The sequence below is a fragment of the Carassius carassius genome, chromosome 33 (assembly GCF_963082965.1).
Source record: "Carassius carassius chromosome 33, fCarCar2.1, whole genome shotgun sequence".
Lineage (NCBI taxonomy): Eukaryota > Metazoa > Chordata > Actinopteri > Cypriniformes > Cyprinidae > Carassius > Carassius carassius.
In genome coordinates this window covers 3,694,218-3,713,661 of record NC_081787.1, presented here as the reverse complement: position 1 = coordinate 3,713,661, position 19,444 = coordinate 3,694,218, and the positions used below count along the sequence as shown (strand labels likewise).

Sequence of the window (19,444 nt, the reverse complement as noted above, 5' to 3'; positions counted from 1 at the left end):
ATCGTTAAAGCAGATTGAATCAACTGCATTGTCTATTTTCATTCTGCTGCTGCATACGCATTGCAAAGTTGGGCATTTTGGATTATTATTATTATTATTATTATTTGTTTTAAGATGGAATAATGGTTTGAGAGTGGCAAAACATACATAAATGTAAATAACTAAATAGGAGATTGTAAAATTTTAATATAATAAAATAAATAATATAAGTATAAGAATATAAGTAAAATATAAGTATTTGACTATTAGTAAATGCCTTTTAATGTTGTCCATCTGACAACCACTATAAAGAAACCATAATACTCACATAATATAATACTATATTCAATTTATCACGGAGATCTTTTGATGATCTCAAGTGCTTCTGCAGGCACTATATGCTGCCAGAGGAAGAAAAAGAGTGCCTGTAGGCTGTCAACGGGGCGGATGGATATGCACTAATGTGATTCGCCTCCAGTCTGTTTGACGCCAGGACTGTGAGAGACGAGGGAAAGAGAGGCAGGGAAAAAATAAAAAAAAAACTCCCTCATGTCGGTGTCTGTAAAACAGAGCAAAGGTCGACAGACGCTACACCACTTCATAAAAGGTATGTAATCTAATGATAATACATCTAGCCGATAAAGATGGTTCAACGGTCACTTATCAACTTTATTCCGACAGGGATGGTGGTTTTCCGCAGGGGGGTGTTGAGAAGTGATTGAAAAGTTTCCTTGCTGTTTTTTCTTTCCTTTTTGTGCGAATGAGGTGAGGAAAACATGTGAACGAGATATAATTACATTTGATTTAAGCAGTATTGAAAATATTTAAAACATATTCAAGACGGTTATTTTTAATTAAGTTAAACCGCAAACTACAAATCTAAATGGCTAACTGGCTCTGTAATAACTCGGCTAGCAGTACGTTTTCACACAATAAAGAAAAAAATGTGACAAGAATGTATCCAGAAATATATCGTTGTGATTTCCGAGATTTATGAAAACTGGTAGTTTAATAGTAAAAAGTGGTTTTGAGTTTTAAAAGAAAAATGCCGATGTTTTGAACTCAATCCCACAAAGTTGCGGCTAATTTAGCTTAGCTTCACCCCTTTGTTTATTGAGTTAATATTTATGATTTCACACCAACCGCGCGTGTTTACGTAATAAAAACCCCACGAGGATGAAATAAGCAACCGTGTGCTTTAATAATAATTGGTGTATAGTTGCAGAAAGTGGCTGTTCACATTTTCTAGGAGAACCAAGTGTGCTGCCCACTCAGACAGCATTTGAGGGCATTAAAGTCTCTAAAAAGGCTAAAAACAAGTGTCCTGCCTTGCCTCGGACTTTCTGAACGTGCCTGTGATGGCCAAAATGCTGATTAGATGGGCAGCTCGCTTGGTTTCGTACATTCAGTGAGTCTGTCTTTAGTAACACTCATTTAAATCCCCTGAAAACACATTCACAGATGGTTTCTTATGGTGTAACTACTGTGTTGTCTACTTGAGGGATAAGGTTAAGGTTTATATGTTTGATAGTAATCATCTTGAATTTGAGTTAATGTGATGAGCTGTTGACAGTCAGCTCTGTCCGCAGTGTTTGGGAATATCCATAGTCACAAGGATTTCAGAGCTGTGATCATCCTTAGAAACAGTTGGATAAAGATGTTGTGAGGATGTAAAGAGAGTTTGGGGCTTGTTAACTATTCATGTGGCCTGAGACTTGTTTTTATTAGCTTACTTGTTGAATTTTATGGATAAAGAGCTTTACAATCTTAGGTTTTCCCTGGCCTTGGTGCATAGAGACAAATGCTGCACTTTAAATGAAATTTTAATAACTAAAAAAAACACTGTAACAAATTATCAGTCCATTGTTGAAATACATTATAAAGACATTTGGCTTGTTTTTGACCTTGACTGAGGAAAGGTTTAGATATGGTCAGCTTGTAACATGTTGTCATAGATGAAGTGCCCTCAAAGAGCAGCATCACAATGTTACTATTTCAGTAGCTGATTAATATGGTGAAAAATCTTATGTTTCACATAGTTAATTTAACATTGTAATAAAAAAAAAGTTTTGATTGTACACACATTGTAGCCAGTTTGTTCTGACATTTTGATGTTTCAAGTCTTGATGAGATGTTAAAATATATAATTTATATATACTAGGAGCTGTATTATTTTCTTATTTGTTTGAAATATTGCAATAAGTCATATTTTGCTTGTGCACTGGTTGTTTTTGAAGTTTCAATAGCATGATTTGTTTCCATCGAGAGCCTTTGAATATCTGCCAACATGTAACATCTGTCACATAGATGTTCATGTGAGCGTTCACATCTGTTGTGAATCTTGATCTATCATCTGATCCTGAACAATAGCGATTAAAAGTTATGTTACAGATGTATACCGTTTTTATACCTTGTTTTTTCTGTGTAGCGTTTCTTGCATGGAGAACAATGGGGGGGGGGGGTAATTGTTTATGTGAAGCATAAAGAGGGTCTATCCATATTTGTGTCGATGATTTAAGGCCCAGGGATGGAGAAACTGGATGGTGTCAAGCAAAAAAAAAAAGCCATATTTTTCTGATAAAATTGTATGGCCATGCTTCTGTCTTGCATCTGCCGTGCGCTTAAATGTCACTGAAATGTTAGATGGCTCTTTCAATCTGGCTATTATATCTAATTGTGTGTGTGTAATTAGATTTTAAGAATAATGCATGAGTTGAAGCCCACTAGAGGCATTGTGACTGCCTGACAGTCCTTGTAATAAATCAATCGATCCAGTAAGGCATAAAAGCACCTCTTTCTTGGTCTGGAGCTCTATTAGTGTCAAATGTGACTCCCTTATGATTTAGAAACCTGATTCCATAAGTAATTTTGCAAATGGCTCTGTTCTTGAATGTATATCTTAATTATAAAGCAGCATCAAGATTTTCTGATAAGCATGTTGTGGTCAGCATCTTAACATTATTTTCATTATTTGGGATGAAACAGATGACTGTCAATTTCCATTTTGCGGCATATTAACCTCACGGCGTACTTAAAAGCAAAATGTCTCACTCCCCTTGAAATAAGAGCATATAAAGAGTAAAAGCTTTAAGTGGGAGGCTTTTGTGATCGCTAGAAAAATCAATATGGGTAATGCTTTCTGTGCTTCTCATTTTGCAAATAGAGTGTAGAAGCAGGATGGAGATATGGAGCAGGGAAGTGTGTGTTTGTGTATTGAGCTTCTATATTGCTGATCTGAGTCCTGTACTTCCTATTGTTAAAGTTGGCTATCATCTATCCCTCAGCAGTTATGGCAGAGTGTGCTGGTTACAAGCTGATTAGTTGTTTTTGCTGATATGCAAGGAGTTTTGGTGTGTGCCATCTCATTGAACATAATTGCAGGAAGATTTCAGGAATTCAGCCTCTGACTTTTTACCATTCACAGTGTTAGTCATTGATCAGAATAGAGCAGATTAAAGAAATGAGTTTCAGTAAAAGTTATGCTCTATTGAAAATATTGGTGGCATCGTGTTGATTGCCGTAAAATACTTAAAATACTTGTCACTCAGCCTTTTAAAACATACAGAACATGCTGATTCTATGCTTGCTTTGTTAATATTAAAGCTTCTATCATAGCCATGCAACTTTGGCATAAGTGTGCGGATCCAAGAACAGGACTTTATACATAGAGAAAAACCAAAAACAGGAATTACGTAAGTGACAAACTGTATGAAGTTGACACCCACCCCCAGTGAAATGCAGGTACTTTTTCCACAGTAAATATTTTTTTTGCTTTTGCAGTGACGTCACGGGTGACTTCTTCAGTCAAAGAGACACTTGACACTTACTGTTTTTTTTTTTTTTTTTTGAAGTGCACATTTCATAGCACATAAAATATAAATTAAGACAAAAAAGAAATGCCACTATCCTGCAGAGTTTAGCTTCAGCCCTCATAAAAACTCACCTGCCTGTATCTATCTAGTAATCCCGAAAACACTGATTGCCTTGTTCGGGTGTGTTTAATTAGGGTTGGAGCTAAACTCTGCAGGATAGTGGCCCTCCAGGACCGGAGTTGCCTATCCCTGGCATATATTCACGCCGAATGTTAACTCAGCGGTCATGGGACACTGCGCTTATTCCCAATCACAAAAGTACATTATTTGAATGTGTTTTAAAGCTTTGCCAGTTTGCCTTTCATTCATGTGCTGTAGCGCAGTCACGATTTCTCAATTCAGTTCAAGTACTTTATTAAAAAAATAATAATTATTATGTTGAGTAACCGACAAAATACTGGAATTCACAAACGCTACAATTCATATAAATTAATATATGCTGTGCAGTTTTAAAGGGGTCATATGACATTGCTAAAAAGAACATTATTTATACAGTATATTGCGTAGCTTGTCAGTGATCTACGGCTCTGTGTATTAAATGGCGCTCCCATCTGAAAGCATGTGATAGAGATTTACTACTAATCACAGAACCTGATTTATGAACCTACTGATGAAAAGCGATTTTATAGCGCATCCCTAATGTATAATGCACATTATTTATATTGTTTATAATACGGTATGTATTTTAACCATTTTGTTCACTAGAACCATATGATTACTAGGTTTGGGAACCGAAAACCGGTTCTTATTATTCAGTTTTCTTTTTTAAAAGAACTGGAACTGTGAGCAATTTCTAAGTTTCAGTTCCAAAAACGGTTCAACACGTGACTAAGCGCTGTGAGCTGCACTGCCTCTTTAATTACTTTGCATGTTGTTTCCAGTGACGCACACTCATCAGATGTGTCGCATCTTTTACTGATGAACACATCGTTTTCCACAACTACGCGTAGTTGCGCCTTTGATAACTGTGCACAATGTTTTGTCTGACTGTACATGTACTGGCAGCGCACAGCACCTGCTGCCACTAAATTACATTATATTTATCCCATATTGTAATTAATATACATACTGTCTTCAACTTATACCACTATTAGACTGCTTTTGTTATTTAAGTATCAGGGTTGTAAATACAACAAAACACAGAGAGGAAAATCACTGACTGCTGTTGACCTGAAGAACTTTAATACAGTTGCTTTAAAAAGAATCAGTGTATAATTTTATTTACATAATTTATTATATTTACAGTGATGTGTACACTGTTTTATTTTTTTTGTTCATTCAGTTTCTTGAAAGCTACTGCTAAATACACATACTATACCTGAAAATTAAAGTGCTGTTTGTTTTATTTGTATATTACGTGTATTTTTTATGCGTGTCTATTGTTATTATTTTTTAATAACAAATATAAAATAATAACAAAGTTTTTTTTTAATCTTCGCCCACTTTGGCCTAATTGTCTGCTATTTGTTTTTATTTAATATTTTGCTACCTTGTAAGGCTTCGTTTTTAAAATAGAGAATTAAGCTTGGCTCTGATCAGACTACTTGCAAAAAAGTAAAACCAACTTGACAAAGAATTGTGATTTAAAATCTTGATTTTCCTGAAAAAAAAAGCTACTATATTTTTCACCCACCCCTAATCAAAAGTGACACACAGACATTTATAATGTTCAATAAAAAAAAAAAACATTTGAATGGTAGTTTATGTTGAAATCCTAACATTACATTTCATTTATCCGATGAACTACAAAATTAGATCTGTACTCCTGGTGGAAGACAATGACATGTCAATTACAGCTTGTGCTATTAATGTCAGGGCTAGTTTGATTTGCTCCTGCTTCCGTTGTATATATGTGTCTGTACACAAACAGGGTCTGAACAATATCTGGGAAGCTCTGTTGTACTGACATTGATGGAGAAGTGAGAAGAGACGACCTACTTACTGTTTGGCTGATGATCTTAACTGCGCTTTTGACTAATAATGATTACTGATCCATCATTCTCATTTTACAAAAAGCATGGTGTGGTTTTGACAGCACAAACACTGTAGTGGTCTGGGAGTGGGAAGTGCTTTGAATAGTAGCATTTTGTCCTGAAGAGCCAATGGGCTGATGTTTGGCAGCTGTAGAGGTCAAGGGGAAGGGATGTGGCTACAGGAAGTGCCTCTCAGAGGTCTTATATCCTTTCTGTCCTGGTTACACTTGCAACTTCAGCAGCTGTGCTCCGCTGGTCTCGCTCTGGGAGCTCCCTGGGTGGGGCAGTGGGAGGCTGCTGCTTACAGATCCAACACAATGAGTCTGTTGTAGTTCACCATAACACATGGCAGATGGGTACATCCTAACAGTTATCTGCAAGACCTCAGATGTGTGCGTAAGTGTGTTTTTTATAACTGAATAGGCGGTAATGTTTTTGCACACTTCCTGTGGACACTGTCTTTTTATTTATGTATAGTTTTTTAAGGTATCTATATTTGCCTACATTGTAAAATCGCACTGATGTATTGTTTTAAATGGTTGCTCACTTGTTATTAGTCTAGTTGTATTATCCAAAGATTCAGTATTAAAGTCCATGTAAAGGCAATTCCGAGAATTGCTTCTAAACACATTAAACATTAAAAAAAAAAGTTCAGTTTTTTGGACATGGCTGAAATCATGTCTCGATGATGCACTGGAACCACTGAACATGGCGCCTCCCCAAACTCTATAAGAGGTGTGTTCAACTTGAAGCAGCGCTGCGCAGGCCGATCGTTGTAGGACATCAAAGTACTGTGAAAGTTACAGAGAGCAGATAGCTCCTTATGCTTTCGGATCGCTCTCGTGGTATTTTGATGTCATACCGTTCAGTCTGTGCAGCACTGCTTCAAATCGAACACACCTAGTAACTAGGGCTGGGATAAACGATTATTTTTTAAATGATTAATCTAGCGATTATTTTTCGGTGCATCGATTAATCTAACGATTAATTTTCCCAGACCGATTAGATTTCGATTATCTCCCCATTAATTGACTACTAACAATTTATACATGTTGATTTACATATCTGAATGAATAAAACATGAATTCCTTAACATTGCAATATATGTTTATTGCTCTTAAAATTACAAAATAAAAGACTGACTAAGAATGCATAACTTTGCACTTGTATAGAGATAGCATTCAATAAAACATTGAAGCCTTGAAAACACATAGCTTACTGAAACAAGCTTACTGAACACATAGGGCCTAGCTTACTGAAAAAAAGTTCTTCTTTCAGATGAAAATAACTTGATGTCTAGCATTCAATAAAAAAGTTCACCCAAAATACTTGTTTAGAGCAATTGAAAGAATACAGTAACCAATGTAAACTTTAGGGCTTTAAGCTAATACAGAGAGTGCTTTTCCAAAAAATAAAAATTAACAGTGGGAGCCAGCAGCCTGTCATGTAGTAAAAAAAAATCACCGAATGCTCCACGTGAAGCTTTGGCGTTCCCCCTTTTTCTATCGTGTCTGTCTAATGATTTTGGTTAATATGCACGAGGGAGGGAGAGAGAGAGAGAGAGAGAGAGAGAGAGAGAGAGAGAGAGAGCGCAAGACAGCGCTCGTGTAGTTTGAAGACTGTGAGTGCGCGAGCGCGCGTGAAACTAGGGTGTTTCGCCCTTTTTCTATCGTGTTTAATGATTTTGATTAATATGCACGACGGAGAGAGAGAGCAAGAAGCGCTCGTGTTGTTTGAAGACTGTGAGTGTGCGCGCACAGCTGGGGCTCTCTCTCGTACGCATCCTGTCAGGCACAGCACAGATCACTCACCGATCAAATAATGCTTTGACAGCCGCCAAAAAAAAAGATCAATGCAGAAAAACCCCTGGATTGGTTATATAACGTTGGACAGAATGTTGATCCGGCCATAGCGTATATTCAGCGCACATAAGGTAAACGTTTTGCAAAAGTTTTTTAGAGAAATAAAAACAGGTCGACGAATCGATGCGCATATTTTGCGTCAACGTATTTTTTGCGTCGACGTCATCGATGACCTCGACGCGTTCTCCCAGCCCTACTAGTAACGCATTAGCATCAGTGGTTTTCCCACTCAATCGTGAGTTACTGTCCTCACTGCTAGTTACTACAGCCTATAATTTGCTTGCTAGCTTTGTCTTTGTCACATAAATGCATATATAACAATTTGTAAACTGTTACCAAAATTATATAATGATATTTAATCTTCATACCCCCCCCCCCCTTTTTTTTATTTTAACCATTTTTAATCACCTTTTTCCCCTTTAATTTTTTATATATACTAATCTTCTATGTATCTTGTCATATAATCTAAGGTCATGAACGTTACATGCATAAAAATTATAAAGTAATTAGCAAAATGTTTTTAATATATTTTAATTATACTTTTAGATATATTGTCTAGGAGATAAAACATTTGGAGTCCCCTCATTATTATGTGTCATCTACATATTATTATTATTTTTTTTTTTTTTTTACTGATGTTTTTTTTTTTTTTTTGCAGGTGCCCCTTCTCGAAGTGTAAATCTCTTGTATCTAATAGCCGTCTCATCGTTGTTTTCAGTCTTAATTCCTCCGTTACCCTTTACACTGATTCTCGGAGTGGTTGTGACCCAGTTCCACCCCCCTTCCCGCTTCACTGGAGGCCTTCCTGAGCCCTGAGCACCAGCAGCTGCGTCCTGCCTTGACTTCCTGTCCTTGGACATACAAGACTAAGCTCGTCCACTCCCCTACCTCCCCACATACACAAACACACACATAATCATCTTCCTGGCACACTGCAGGCTGAGAGCGCTTCAGATCCCGCTTCCTGGTGCAGCCCAGCACTATGACCTCCATGTCCAGTCTGTTCTCCTTCACCAGCCCGGCGGTGAAGAGGTTGCTGGGTTGGAAGCAGGGCGACGAGGAGGAAAAATGGGCAGAAAAGGCCGTGGATGCCCTGGTGAAGAAGCTAAAGAAGAAAAAGGGTGCCATGGAGGACTTGGAGAAGGCCCTGAGCAGCCCTGGACAGCCCAGTAAATGTGTGACCATCCCACGGTCGCTGGACGGGCGGCTGCAGGTGTCCCACAGGAAGGGCCTGCCTCACGTCATCTACTGCCGCGTGTGGCGCTGGCCTGACCTGCAGTCCCATCACGAGCTCAAACCCCTCGAGGTTTGCGAGTATCCTTTCGGTTCCAAACAGAAAGAAGTGTGTATCAACCCGTATCACTACAAACGAGTTGAAAGTCCAGGTGAGTCATGACATGTTGTCATATAAAAAAATTTGATGGAAAAGTTTGTGGAAAAGTAATAAACGTACACTACAGGGTTATTCTAATTAGCTAAAACTAAAACCATGAAAAACTTTTTTGCTTGAAATAAAACAAATGATAAAATATTTAATATAAATAAAAGTTAAAACCTTGAAATTTATTTTATTTCAGCTAGTTGCCAAAGCAGCGTTACTCATTTTTGTTTAGTTTTGTTTGTGCTAAAATTACTAAAATTAAAATTGAAATAAAGTAATACAAACTATACAGGCATTGAAAAAAGCACAAAAATAGAAAAAAAAGAAAAGTATCTCAGTGACCCTAAAATAACACTGGTAGTTAGCTAATGTCCTATTCAGAAATAGAAATTCAGAAATTTTTTTTACTACTTTGTTAATGGTGATTGAGACCCCATCCCTCTCGTCTCACACACATACATATATATAAATATATATATATATATATATAAATATATATATATATATAAATATATATACATATATATATTTTTGGGGGTCCAATAACACATTAAATCCTTGTGAACTGATTTCATCGGTCTTGTCACCAATGTGTTTTCCTGAGAAGCTATTTAATGGCTAGCAAACTAGGGCTGTGTGATTAATCAAAACGATTTAAGCATGTGCGATTTCTAAATCGCTTTATAGCTCGATTTTCCACGTCCCCGAACTCTCTCAGTATGATATCTGATCCAATCAGAATGCAGCGCGCCTAAATGGAGCGTGAGAACAGAACAGACTGGGCATATGCATACGTAACTCCAGGTTCACACACTCCATCTGTGATGGGTATTTTTTTCTGAGCCCATGTTAACGGATCAGAGCGTTCACACTTCACGCCTTAAAATATGCGAAAGATGTGAACAGAACAGGTTAGAAATAGAAGGGTGCTAAAATAATTCATATCTAGCACATGACCATAGAGAGTGCACAGGACACAATTTGAGCTAGATGACAGATACATTTTAAGTGTGCGCACTCTCTCTGGGCGAGAGCAGCATTTATCTGAGCACACGCGTCTGGTTTTGTGACAGAGCAAGGAAATCTCTGTGCGAGCAGAGAGATTCGCGCTCGCGCACTATTTTAATGTGCTTTCGCCTGTTACAATAACGCGCTCTCGCTGCTGCTTCTGCACTGCATACACATATTGTATACGCACTGCAGACGGAGTACGTGTGAACCTTTATAATGTATAACAAATATATTTCAACACCTGAGGCACTGCTACAATGAGCTCTGACCAATGCATGGCAAAAAAGAAAAGCAAATCCATGGACACGGAATTTATTTATTTATTGCTATATGTCTAGACATTTTGTCACAGCTTTACTTAGTGATTATTTAGAATTATGTCTGTTCTAGAGATATGTTACAACTTTTTGATAAAGCTCTAATTGGTTTTCTTTTGGAAATATGTTTCCAGTTCATACTGAATGCATTTATGACTGTAAAGCATGTCTGTGTGTATCAAAATCGTAAATCGAAATCGCAAAATTGATCAAAGAGATCGCAATAGTTTTTTTTTTTCTCATTCGCACAGCCCTAAAGCAAACAAAAAACAGACAATATAACAGTGAACTGGTCAACATATATGTCCCCTGTGGGGAGATGTGGCCTATTATTTCCTCTGCATATCGAGCGGTAAAGGCCGTGTTGACTATCAGATATCCTTTGCCCCCGGAGGCCTTCTAATCTCTGTAGCCTCTGATGCCTTCTGCTTAGATTGAGATGTGCACTGTATTGAGCTTTTCAAGGGCAGATATCACATGTCACTCAGGAGAGAAAACGCATTTCTGTTGAAGCCGGAAAACTGATCTGTTGTGCCTTAGCCATATTGTGCCTTGGAGCCCAAGCCGGCCAATCGGTACACAGATGTCAAGAATGCAGGAATCTTTTTTCTGCCATGAATATTTAAATCAGAATGATCTGTTAGGATGTCTAAAATGCTGTTATCTTTTCTCAGTGCTTCCTCCAGTATTGGTGCCACGACACAGCGAGTTCAACCCTCAGCACAGTCTGCTGGTGCAGTTTCGCAACCTGAGTCACAATGAGCCTCACATGCCTCTCAACGCCACCTTCCCAGAGTCCTTCCAGCAGCACAGCGGAGGAAGCTCCTTCCCCATCTCTCCAAACTCGCCCTACCCTCCATCTCCCGCCAGCAGTGGCACCTACCCCAACTCTCCTGCGAGCTCTGGGCCATCCAGCCCCTTCCAGTTGCCAGGTACACACAACACCACTCATGAAATTGTTAGATCGTTTGGGATGTTTATGCCAGTGGCAAACTGATGTGTTGATTTTTCTTTGCTGCTGCGATGGCAAATGGATATGTGACGCTGAATGATAAACCTGTGATATGACGGTGAGTTGTGCAGTGGCAATCGCTGTAGTAAACAATGGAAATGCCAGCTAAGCAGCCCACCAAAGCCCTGCTGCTGGGTGCCCATCACTTGGCACCGGCCCACACTTCCTCTATTCTGTATCTAGTGATTTGCTGATGCCTACATCCGTAGGCTCGGTGCACTTAGGCAGAAGGACAGCAAATATTTTATAGCACTGTGGGTTAGAACTAAAGCTGGTTTTATTCATAGAAATTGCTTGATCGCAGCATCAGATCTGCCTCAGTGATTTAAGTGATGGAAGCACTTGAAGCTATTACGAATGTGGCATGTACATTGTGAATGAGCAACTGTTTTACAATATGAGCTCCTTTGTGTCAGATAATCAATAGTATCAACAACTTAACATTTAAATACTACGTTGTAAAAGTTTGGTGTTACTTGGGTTACTGAGGATGTTAATAATAAGAAATGCTTCTTGAGCATTTCAGCAAGTGTTGCTGAAAAAAAAAAGATCATTGCCATCACAGAAATAAATTACAATTTATTCAAGAGACTTCTTTCAAAAAAATTAAATCTTACCAACCCCAAACTTTCAGTGAGGATAATGATTCATTCAGATGTATTTAGGACTGTAGCTATCGAATATTTTAGTAATCGAGTATTCTACCAAAAATTCCATCGATTAATCGAGTAATCGGATAAAATGTGTTTTTGCTTAATTAAAGTGCAATATTAATTATGCAAGAGAAAATAAAGACTCCTGGGTCTTTTAAAATGAACAACTAAGTTTCCTTTTTTAGAAAAAAAAATATTTAAATTTTTTTAAATGCATAGAATGCAATGCATTCATCAAAAATAAACATTTAATTATTAACCATTGTTTCTCTGTCTGTACTTGTACTGTGAACAATGACAATAAAGTTGACAGATGAATTATGTGCATTTAAGTGCCATTCAGTTTGGGTTTTAAATAAAGCATTTTCTGAGATGCACATTAAACACATAAAACATTAATGTAATTTATCTTTTAATTATTGAAAATTAACTGAACTTTTTGGTAAACAAAGGGGATTTACTATAAAAAAATAAAACATGGAAGAAATGTTGTGTGATTAAACATTAAAAAAAACTATTTTTTAGTAGGCTATGTACATTCTGCTGAACCGGACTTTTATTTTGACGGGTTGGCGTACCTTTACAGTTCTGTGTATCTGATGTGACGCTAGTTTTACTCAAATAACACGGTCAAATGCTGATGAAGTGACCGTCAGAGCAGTTCTGGAGATGTTGTTCATGTGTTCACGTCTTATTTGGTGAGACAGCAGATGCTGAAATCACAGCGAGCGTCACGCGCGCTTCAGTGTGTTAATAAAGGAAGACGCGCTTCTGCTCCATTCATTAACAGAGACACGCAGAATATGCAGGATTCATATTTAAATAGACTGTTCCGGCTTAATATTAACAGATATTAGTCCATATCGTGATTTGATGTAAGTGCAATGACCTATTTTTGATTAATTCATAAAAAATTTGGCAAATTCCATGCCATTCCGCGTTAAACTGTAATTGGGGAAGTCGTGGCCTGGTGGTTAGAGAATCGGACTCCCAATCGAAGGGTTGTGGGTTCGAGTCCCGGGCCGGCAGGAATTGTGGGTGGGGGGAGTGCATGTACAGTTCTCTCACCACCCTCAATACCACGACTTAGGTGCCCTTGAGCAAGGCATCGAACCCCCAACTGCTCCCCGGGCGCCGCAGCATAAATGGCTGCCCACTGCTCCGGGTGTGTGTTCACAGTGTGTGTGTGTGTTCACTGCTCTGTGTGTGTGCACTTCGGATGGGTTAAATGCAGAGCACAAATTCTGAGTATGGGTCACCATACTTGGCCGAATGTCACTTCACTTCACTTCACTTCACTTCACAAACTGTAAATTCCGTTTTTATGACTGGATTCCGCGATTCCCTCCGCGTTTTCTGCATCGCAGAAATCATAGGGCCCTAGTTGTTGTATACCAGCTCTGTCTTGCAATCGACACACACCACGACGTTCTCTTTACGTTTGCCCGCGCCCTCAAATCAAAACACTGATGACTCCTCGCAGTATGCGATTTCGGACTCAGCGCTTGTGTCTCCTTCCGCTTTGTGGGTGACGTCAACGCGTTGTCACATTAAAAAATCATTGCGAAAGAACCTGACGGTGAGATTTAAAATAAATTAAAAGAGGCTTCGAGGCAGAGGAATTTGCCTTGATCATTTTTTGTAATCGAGTTAATCGAGTAATCGTTTCAGCCCTAGATGTATTGTTTTTCTACAGTGAAGTCCAAAGGAAATACAACAAAATTTTGTTTCTTGTATGTTCATAATAATAATAAAACAAAAAAATAATAATCTGATATGTTCCTATGACTCAGTGGTAGAGCATTGCGCTAGCAGTGCTAAAGGTTGTGGGTTCGATTCCCAGGGCACACGTTAGGTAAAATATGTTAGCCTGAATGCACTGTAAGTCGCATTAGAATAAAGCATCTGCTAAATGCATAAATGTATTTATTTATTTCAATTTATATGGCTGATCCACCAGACTAGCAATCTGACAGCGCTCTTTTTCTTTAGCTTCACTAAATTTATCTCGAAAGTAATAACATTAAGCTTTTTAAAAAACTTTTTAAAATTCTTCTTGCATTAGATAACATCTTCCAAGGATTTTTTGTTTTAGAGCCGAAGTTGCTTTCTTTTGTTAGTCATAAACCATTTCTGGAAGATATTGCGTTTGAATATATTTTCCTGTTCTGTTTTTGCCCTTTAGTGGTAAACAAGATACTTCTAAAGCAATTTGTGTCCAAATAATAAACAGCCATGCCACATACTTAAACTTGCCTTGATGATACTGTCAACAAAAAGTCCGCTTTAAATAGCTGTTGTTTCCACATTGTGAATCTCTGTGTTATTGTACAGAGGTGGGTGTTTGGCATAAGAATATTGCGAAATCTGACACTAAAAGGATTTTATGAGATGCGAAGCGGCTTCCTGTAAAGAATCATCAGAATTCAGGCTCCAGGGGATTGCAGTGGAAGCCCATTTGTTTGCAGTAGGCCTCAATGTCTGACTGCTATCTCTCTGTGGTGTTTCTTTACCAGCTGATACCCCTCCTCCTGCGTACATGCCTCCAGATGAACAGATGGGACAGGACGGGTCTCAGTCCATGGAGACTGGCAGCAGCATGGTTCCTCAGAACATGCCCAGAGGGGGTAAGAAACTATTAACATCCAAGTGGTCCAGGTGTGATGTCAAAGAACATATATAAAAAAAAAACTCCCTCAAATCTGAGCATCATCATTACAGAAGTCTGTCTGTCTGTCTATGGCTTGTTTTCTAGAGAAAATATTTGACTTTGACTACATGCATAAAAGTGAAAACATTTTGGCCATTCTTGCCAAGAGCACCACCCATTTAAACTGGAAATACATATGAGGTTAAATTTAACACACAATTAAATTGCTATTTTATTTTTAAATAAACACAATTAAAAATGAAGACTATGATATAACTGTTTCTACTCCAATTGGTTTTAAACATTTAAGCGGTGTTTAACGCGTCATAACACGTCTCCGTCGTGGATTTATTCAAACGTACATTAAGACAAAAATAAACTGAATATGTAATATGCCTATATTTAGCAAAATCATCTTTCGGGTTAAATTACATTTCATTATGTTGTTTACAAACTGTTTTAATGTCTATCTGGTGGTTTTTCAAGGCATATTGAAGTGTCTAAACCACATTTATTGTTTGAATTCTGTGAGTTTGCACCGTGTGAGAATGTTCTGTGACATTGCAACTAGTGGATGGCAGGCATGCTACAAATGATTCTTAGTGAAGTGTTATTCATATATCAGCAGAAAACAGCACTAACTAAAACATCAATCTTGAGATTAAAGAATCGATATTGGTTCATCAAAATGAGTCACTTTAAGAAATCAATATTTTTACCCAGGTTTAGAAATTACTGTAGTAAAATGGCCAACAACAGTTCACTCTTTGTACATTACATTTGGGAGCGTTTAGCAAATCAAATGACTAAGCAACCTGGTACTTTGGAAACACAACTTTGTTTCGTGGCAAACCAAAATAAAACCTGTGCATGGCAGTTGTGTAAAGCCAGACAGTCTTTAGACAACGTTGAGAAATCTTTTTTTTAAATAAAGCAATCACACTACCAACCCCTGTAGTTAAAAACATTGTCATCATGACAGCCTGATTTTCTAACACAGTTTGCCTGTTGTAATCTTTAAATCCTTTTGGCCTGGTATCCCCGTCTAATCTCTCCAGAAGGTTTATCTAGCTGATGTGGTGAAGTATCTGAGCATGTTGAAACAATAGATGGCTTCGGCTCAAGGTCTTGTTTTATTTTCCTCTTTCAGATGTGCAGCCAGTGGAGTATGAGGAGCCCAGTCACTGGTGCTCTATTGTGTACTATGAGCTGAATAATCGTGTGGGAGAGGCTTACCACGCTTCCTCCACCAGCGTGCTAGTTGATGGATTCACTGACCCATCCAACAACAAGAACCGCTTCTGCCTGGGCCTGCTCTCTAACGTCAATCGCAACTCCACTATTGAAAACACTCGCCGCCATATTGGCAAAGGTATGCATGCAGTTGTTATCCACAAAGATCTTGTACATTGTAACTCAGCCCTGGAAACCCAGTGGGAGGTGACTTTCACCTTCAGAAAAACAGTGTTGTAATCAGTAATTTAAAACTATTCGAAACAATTGTTTGATTGAAAAAAAAAAAGATAAATATTAGGTGGGAATCTTCATAAAACATTAGTAATGTTGCCTTGTCAACTACCTGAAGTTGAAGTACTAGAATGACTAATTGAAATAAAACAGTTTAGAAAAATAAAAATGACCAAAGCACATAATTACAAAAAAAAAGTCCAATTAAAATTTAAGTGAAAACTAAAAACCTAAAAATAAAAGCTAATTTGGAATATGGATAAAAACTATAATATAACAATACTTAAAATAACACAGTACCAAAGGTTTGTCAGCATGGCCTATAATGACAGCCTTTACCCTGTTTAAGGCCCGTTCACACCAAATAAGAGAACAGTAGAGATAACTATAAGGCGTTATCACCAACTGACCGTAATGGTCTAATGGTGTATTATAAGCATGTTGCAGAGTTTTGTTGTCTGCCCATTTAAATTCGGGTAGATCTGATTGGCAGTGTTTTTAGCATTCAGCTGGATAAAAATAGTTTTGAAAGTGATTTAAATTAAATTGTTTCTATACTTATAGCTGTGGTGTGGACTTTCCTAATCCCCCCAAAAAATGATTACATTACGTCACATCCAATTATCATCATAGTTACTGTCCTTGGTGTGCATGACCTACAAGCAAGACATTTGTTTTTCCATACATAACAATGAAGACAACTGTGTTAATATTACAGTGATGATAATTAATTAAATAAATCATCTAATGGTGACAATGGTGAATCACTGTTGCACTGTATACTCTATAGAATATTTCAGAAGTCCATTTACGATGATCTCCTGTCCCTCAGGTGTCCACCTGTATTACGTTGGAGGAGAAGTGTATGCAGAGTGTCTGAGTGACACCAGCATTTTTGTCCAGAGTCGAAACTGTAACTACCATCATGGCTTCCACCCCACAACCGTCTGTAAAATCCCCAGCGGCTGCAGCCTCAAGATCTTCAACAACCAAGAGTTCGCCCAGCTGCTCGCTCAGTCGGTCAACCACGGATTCGAGGCCGTCTATGAGCTCACCAAGATGTGCACCATCCGCATGAGCTTTGTAAAGGTACGAGTATCACGACCAGTAAAACGTTTTCAAAGGTTATTCACCTTTAACAGTTCAGGGAGTAAAAACTTAGAAGATCTATTCCTGTGTAACTCTATACCTTAATTTTTTATTCATTTTTTTTAGGGCTGGGGTGCAGAGTATCACAGACAGGATGTGACGAGCACCCCTTGCTGGATAGAAGTGCATCTTCATGGTCCGCTCCAATGGCTAGATAAAGTCCTAACACAAATGGGTTCTCCTCTAAACCCCATCTCTTCGGTCTCATAATGATGGGCCCTGCTGGATTGGGAGGATCTTTAAGTTTTTCTTTTTTCTTTTGGTTGTTTTTCTTTGTTGTTTTTTTTTTTTTTACTTTTGAAAGAAAATGAGATCTTAAGGGCTGAACTGTTTACATTACCTGCAGAAGGATGACTGGATCCTGTTGCAGTCAGAACCAGAAGAATGAACTTGGGCTACAAGCACATCTAGCCGAGGAAAATTTAAGGCAGTGATACAAAATGAACTAACTACTGCTTTAGCAATTGCCTTCCTGTTTGTTTGTTTGTTTTTTGCATACAATTGTTTTAAAATGATGCTTGTATGACTGATTTTCTCTTAACTGTAGGTAATCTAGTAGATGAAACTGACATGCTTTCATGTATCTCTACTTCACTTGCATTCACATTGCAATTTCCTAGTTCTATGAGAATCTTTTTAATTGCTATGTTGTCTAATCCCTGTTATTCGTAAGGCATATTTTCCTTTGTTTACTGTTCGAATCAAAGCTCATTACAAATGTTTCCTTTTTCTAGCATCTGTTGCCTTAAGGCAAGTCAAAGTTACTGCTTTTAAATAAAATTCTTTTTTCTGATGAATTTGTGCTTATTTGATATGTTTTTCTGATAAATGAAAGCCGGTGCTCTTTAAGAGTACATGTGAGCCATATGCTGTGGCATGATTGTTCTTGTTTTATGCAGATTTCTGGACTCAGTGCTGTGGAGACTAAACTGGACCGTGATGTCTGTTATTTGGCTCCCTCTACTGGACAAGACGTGGCATGTTTTTAGTATACCTTATTCGGGTTGTTTTTGGACAGATTTGTATTCATTTATTAAAGATTACATCATGCCCAGCCTTTAACTGTATTTTGAGAATATTTGTTTTTTCATATATATATATATATATCAGGGTTCTCACGTGTCCTGGAAATCCTGGAATTTTAATGACCAATTTTCCAGTCCTGGAAAACACATGGAAAATGAGAGAAAACATAGATTGTCCTGGAAAAAATCTTGTTGTCCTGGAAAATGATTATTTTTTTAAATTTTCTTGATCATTAAAAAATTGGCCGACAACTGGTTGAAACAATTAACGTAACAGAAAGCGCTCTGTTCAGGGATGCTGAGTTTGACACGTGAGCTCACGCTGTTTAAGCTCCCTGTGACGTATGACGCTGTCTCAGTGTTGCCAGACGTACGATAAATATCGTATTTGTACGATAATTTTCACCTCTGTACGATGTACGATCAATAATGAAAAAAATCCCGTAATGTACGATAATTTCAGGATTTTATGAAAATTTAAATGATGGTAGTTGCAGTCATAGGCCTTCTTTACTCATACACGAAATCGGCTCATTACAGACACTCTAAATGCATTCGTGTGCACCTCAGAGTGTGTTAAGAATGCTGGAGGGTGCCCTGCTTTAAAGCCAACGAGCACTAGTTGCGGTCCATGACAGAAAGAACCCCTTCAACATCTGGCAACACGCAGGATTCCGATGACAGCGGCTCAGATGTGGAGTTAACTGCACCCCGCAGCAACAACTAAATTCCTTCTTCACTGGATGCGACAAAGCAAGTGTTAAAATCATTTAAATATGTTTTAATATGCGCCACGCCGGAGACAGTCACTGAAAATAATGGGATAGTATTTTGTCTCACTGCTTCCGTCAAACAATACGCCTTGTTATCTATTGTGTAATTTACAGGTCGTGTCGAAATATTGTTGGTTTAGAATAGATAAATAACTCTTTTGACTCGTGTACGATAATTTTCTTCCAAATACGATAATTTTGAACTTCTGGTACGATACTTGGGCATTTCCAATCTGGCAACACTGCGCTGTCTCATGTTGCCGGTTTTCAGGTGCTAGAAATAAAGTGCTCGAATGTTTGCAGCAAATGTTCACTGGTAT

At 38.0% G+C, this 19,444-nt stretch overlaps 1 protein-coding gene across 2 annotated transcripts; it reads left to right on the top strand.

Annotated features, from left to right (window-relative positions):
* Window positions 1-425: 425 nt before the first annotated feature.
* On the top strand, window positions 426-18,123 carry LOC132113532 (mothers against decapentaplegic homolog 5). 2 transcript variants are annotated; one of them, XM_059521333.1, is made up of 8 exons: window positions 426-586; window positions 661-744; window positions 8,345-9,071; window positions 11,070-11,327; window positions 14,577-14,687; window positions 15,861-16,082; window positions 17,010-17,266; window positions 17,393-18,123. In XM_059521333.1, exons 3-8 carry the CDS (start codon window positions 8,669-8,671, stop codon window positions 17,534-17,536), a joined length of 1,395 nt encoding a protein of 464 aa, XP_059377316.1. In that variant the 5' UTR covers window positions 426-586; window positions 661-744; window positions 8,345-8,668; the 3' UTR covers window positions 17,537-18,123. The 2 variants fall into 2 exon arrangements, with proteins under 2 accessions (XP_059377316.1, XP_059377315.1); XM_059521332.1 differs by lacking the exon at window positions 661-744 and having other exon boundaries at window positions 427-586.
* Window positions 18,124-19,444: the final 1,321 nt, after the last annotated feature.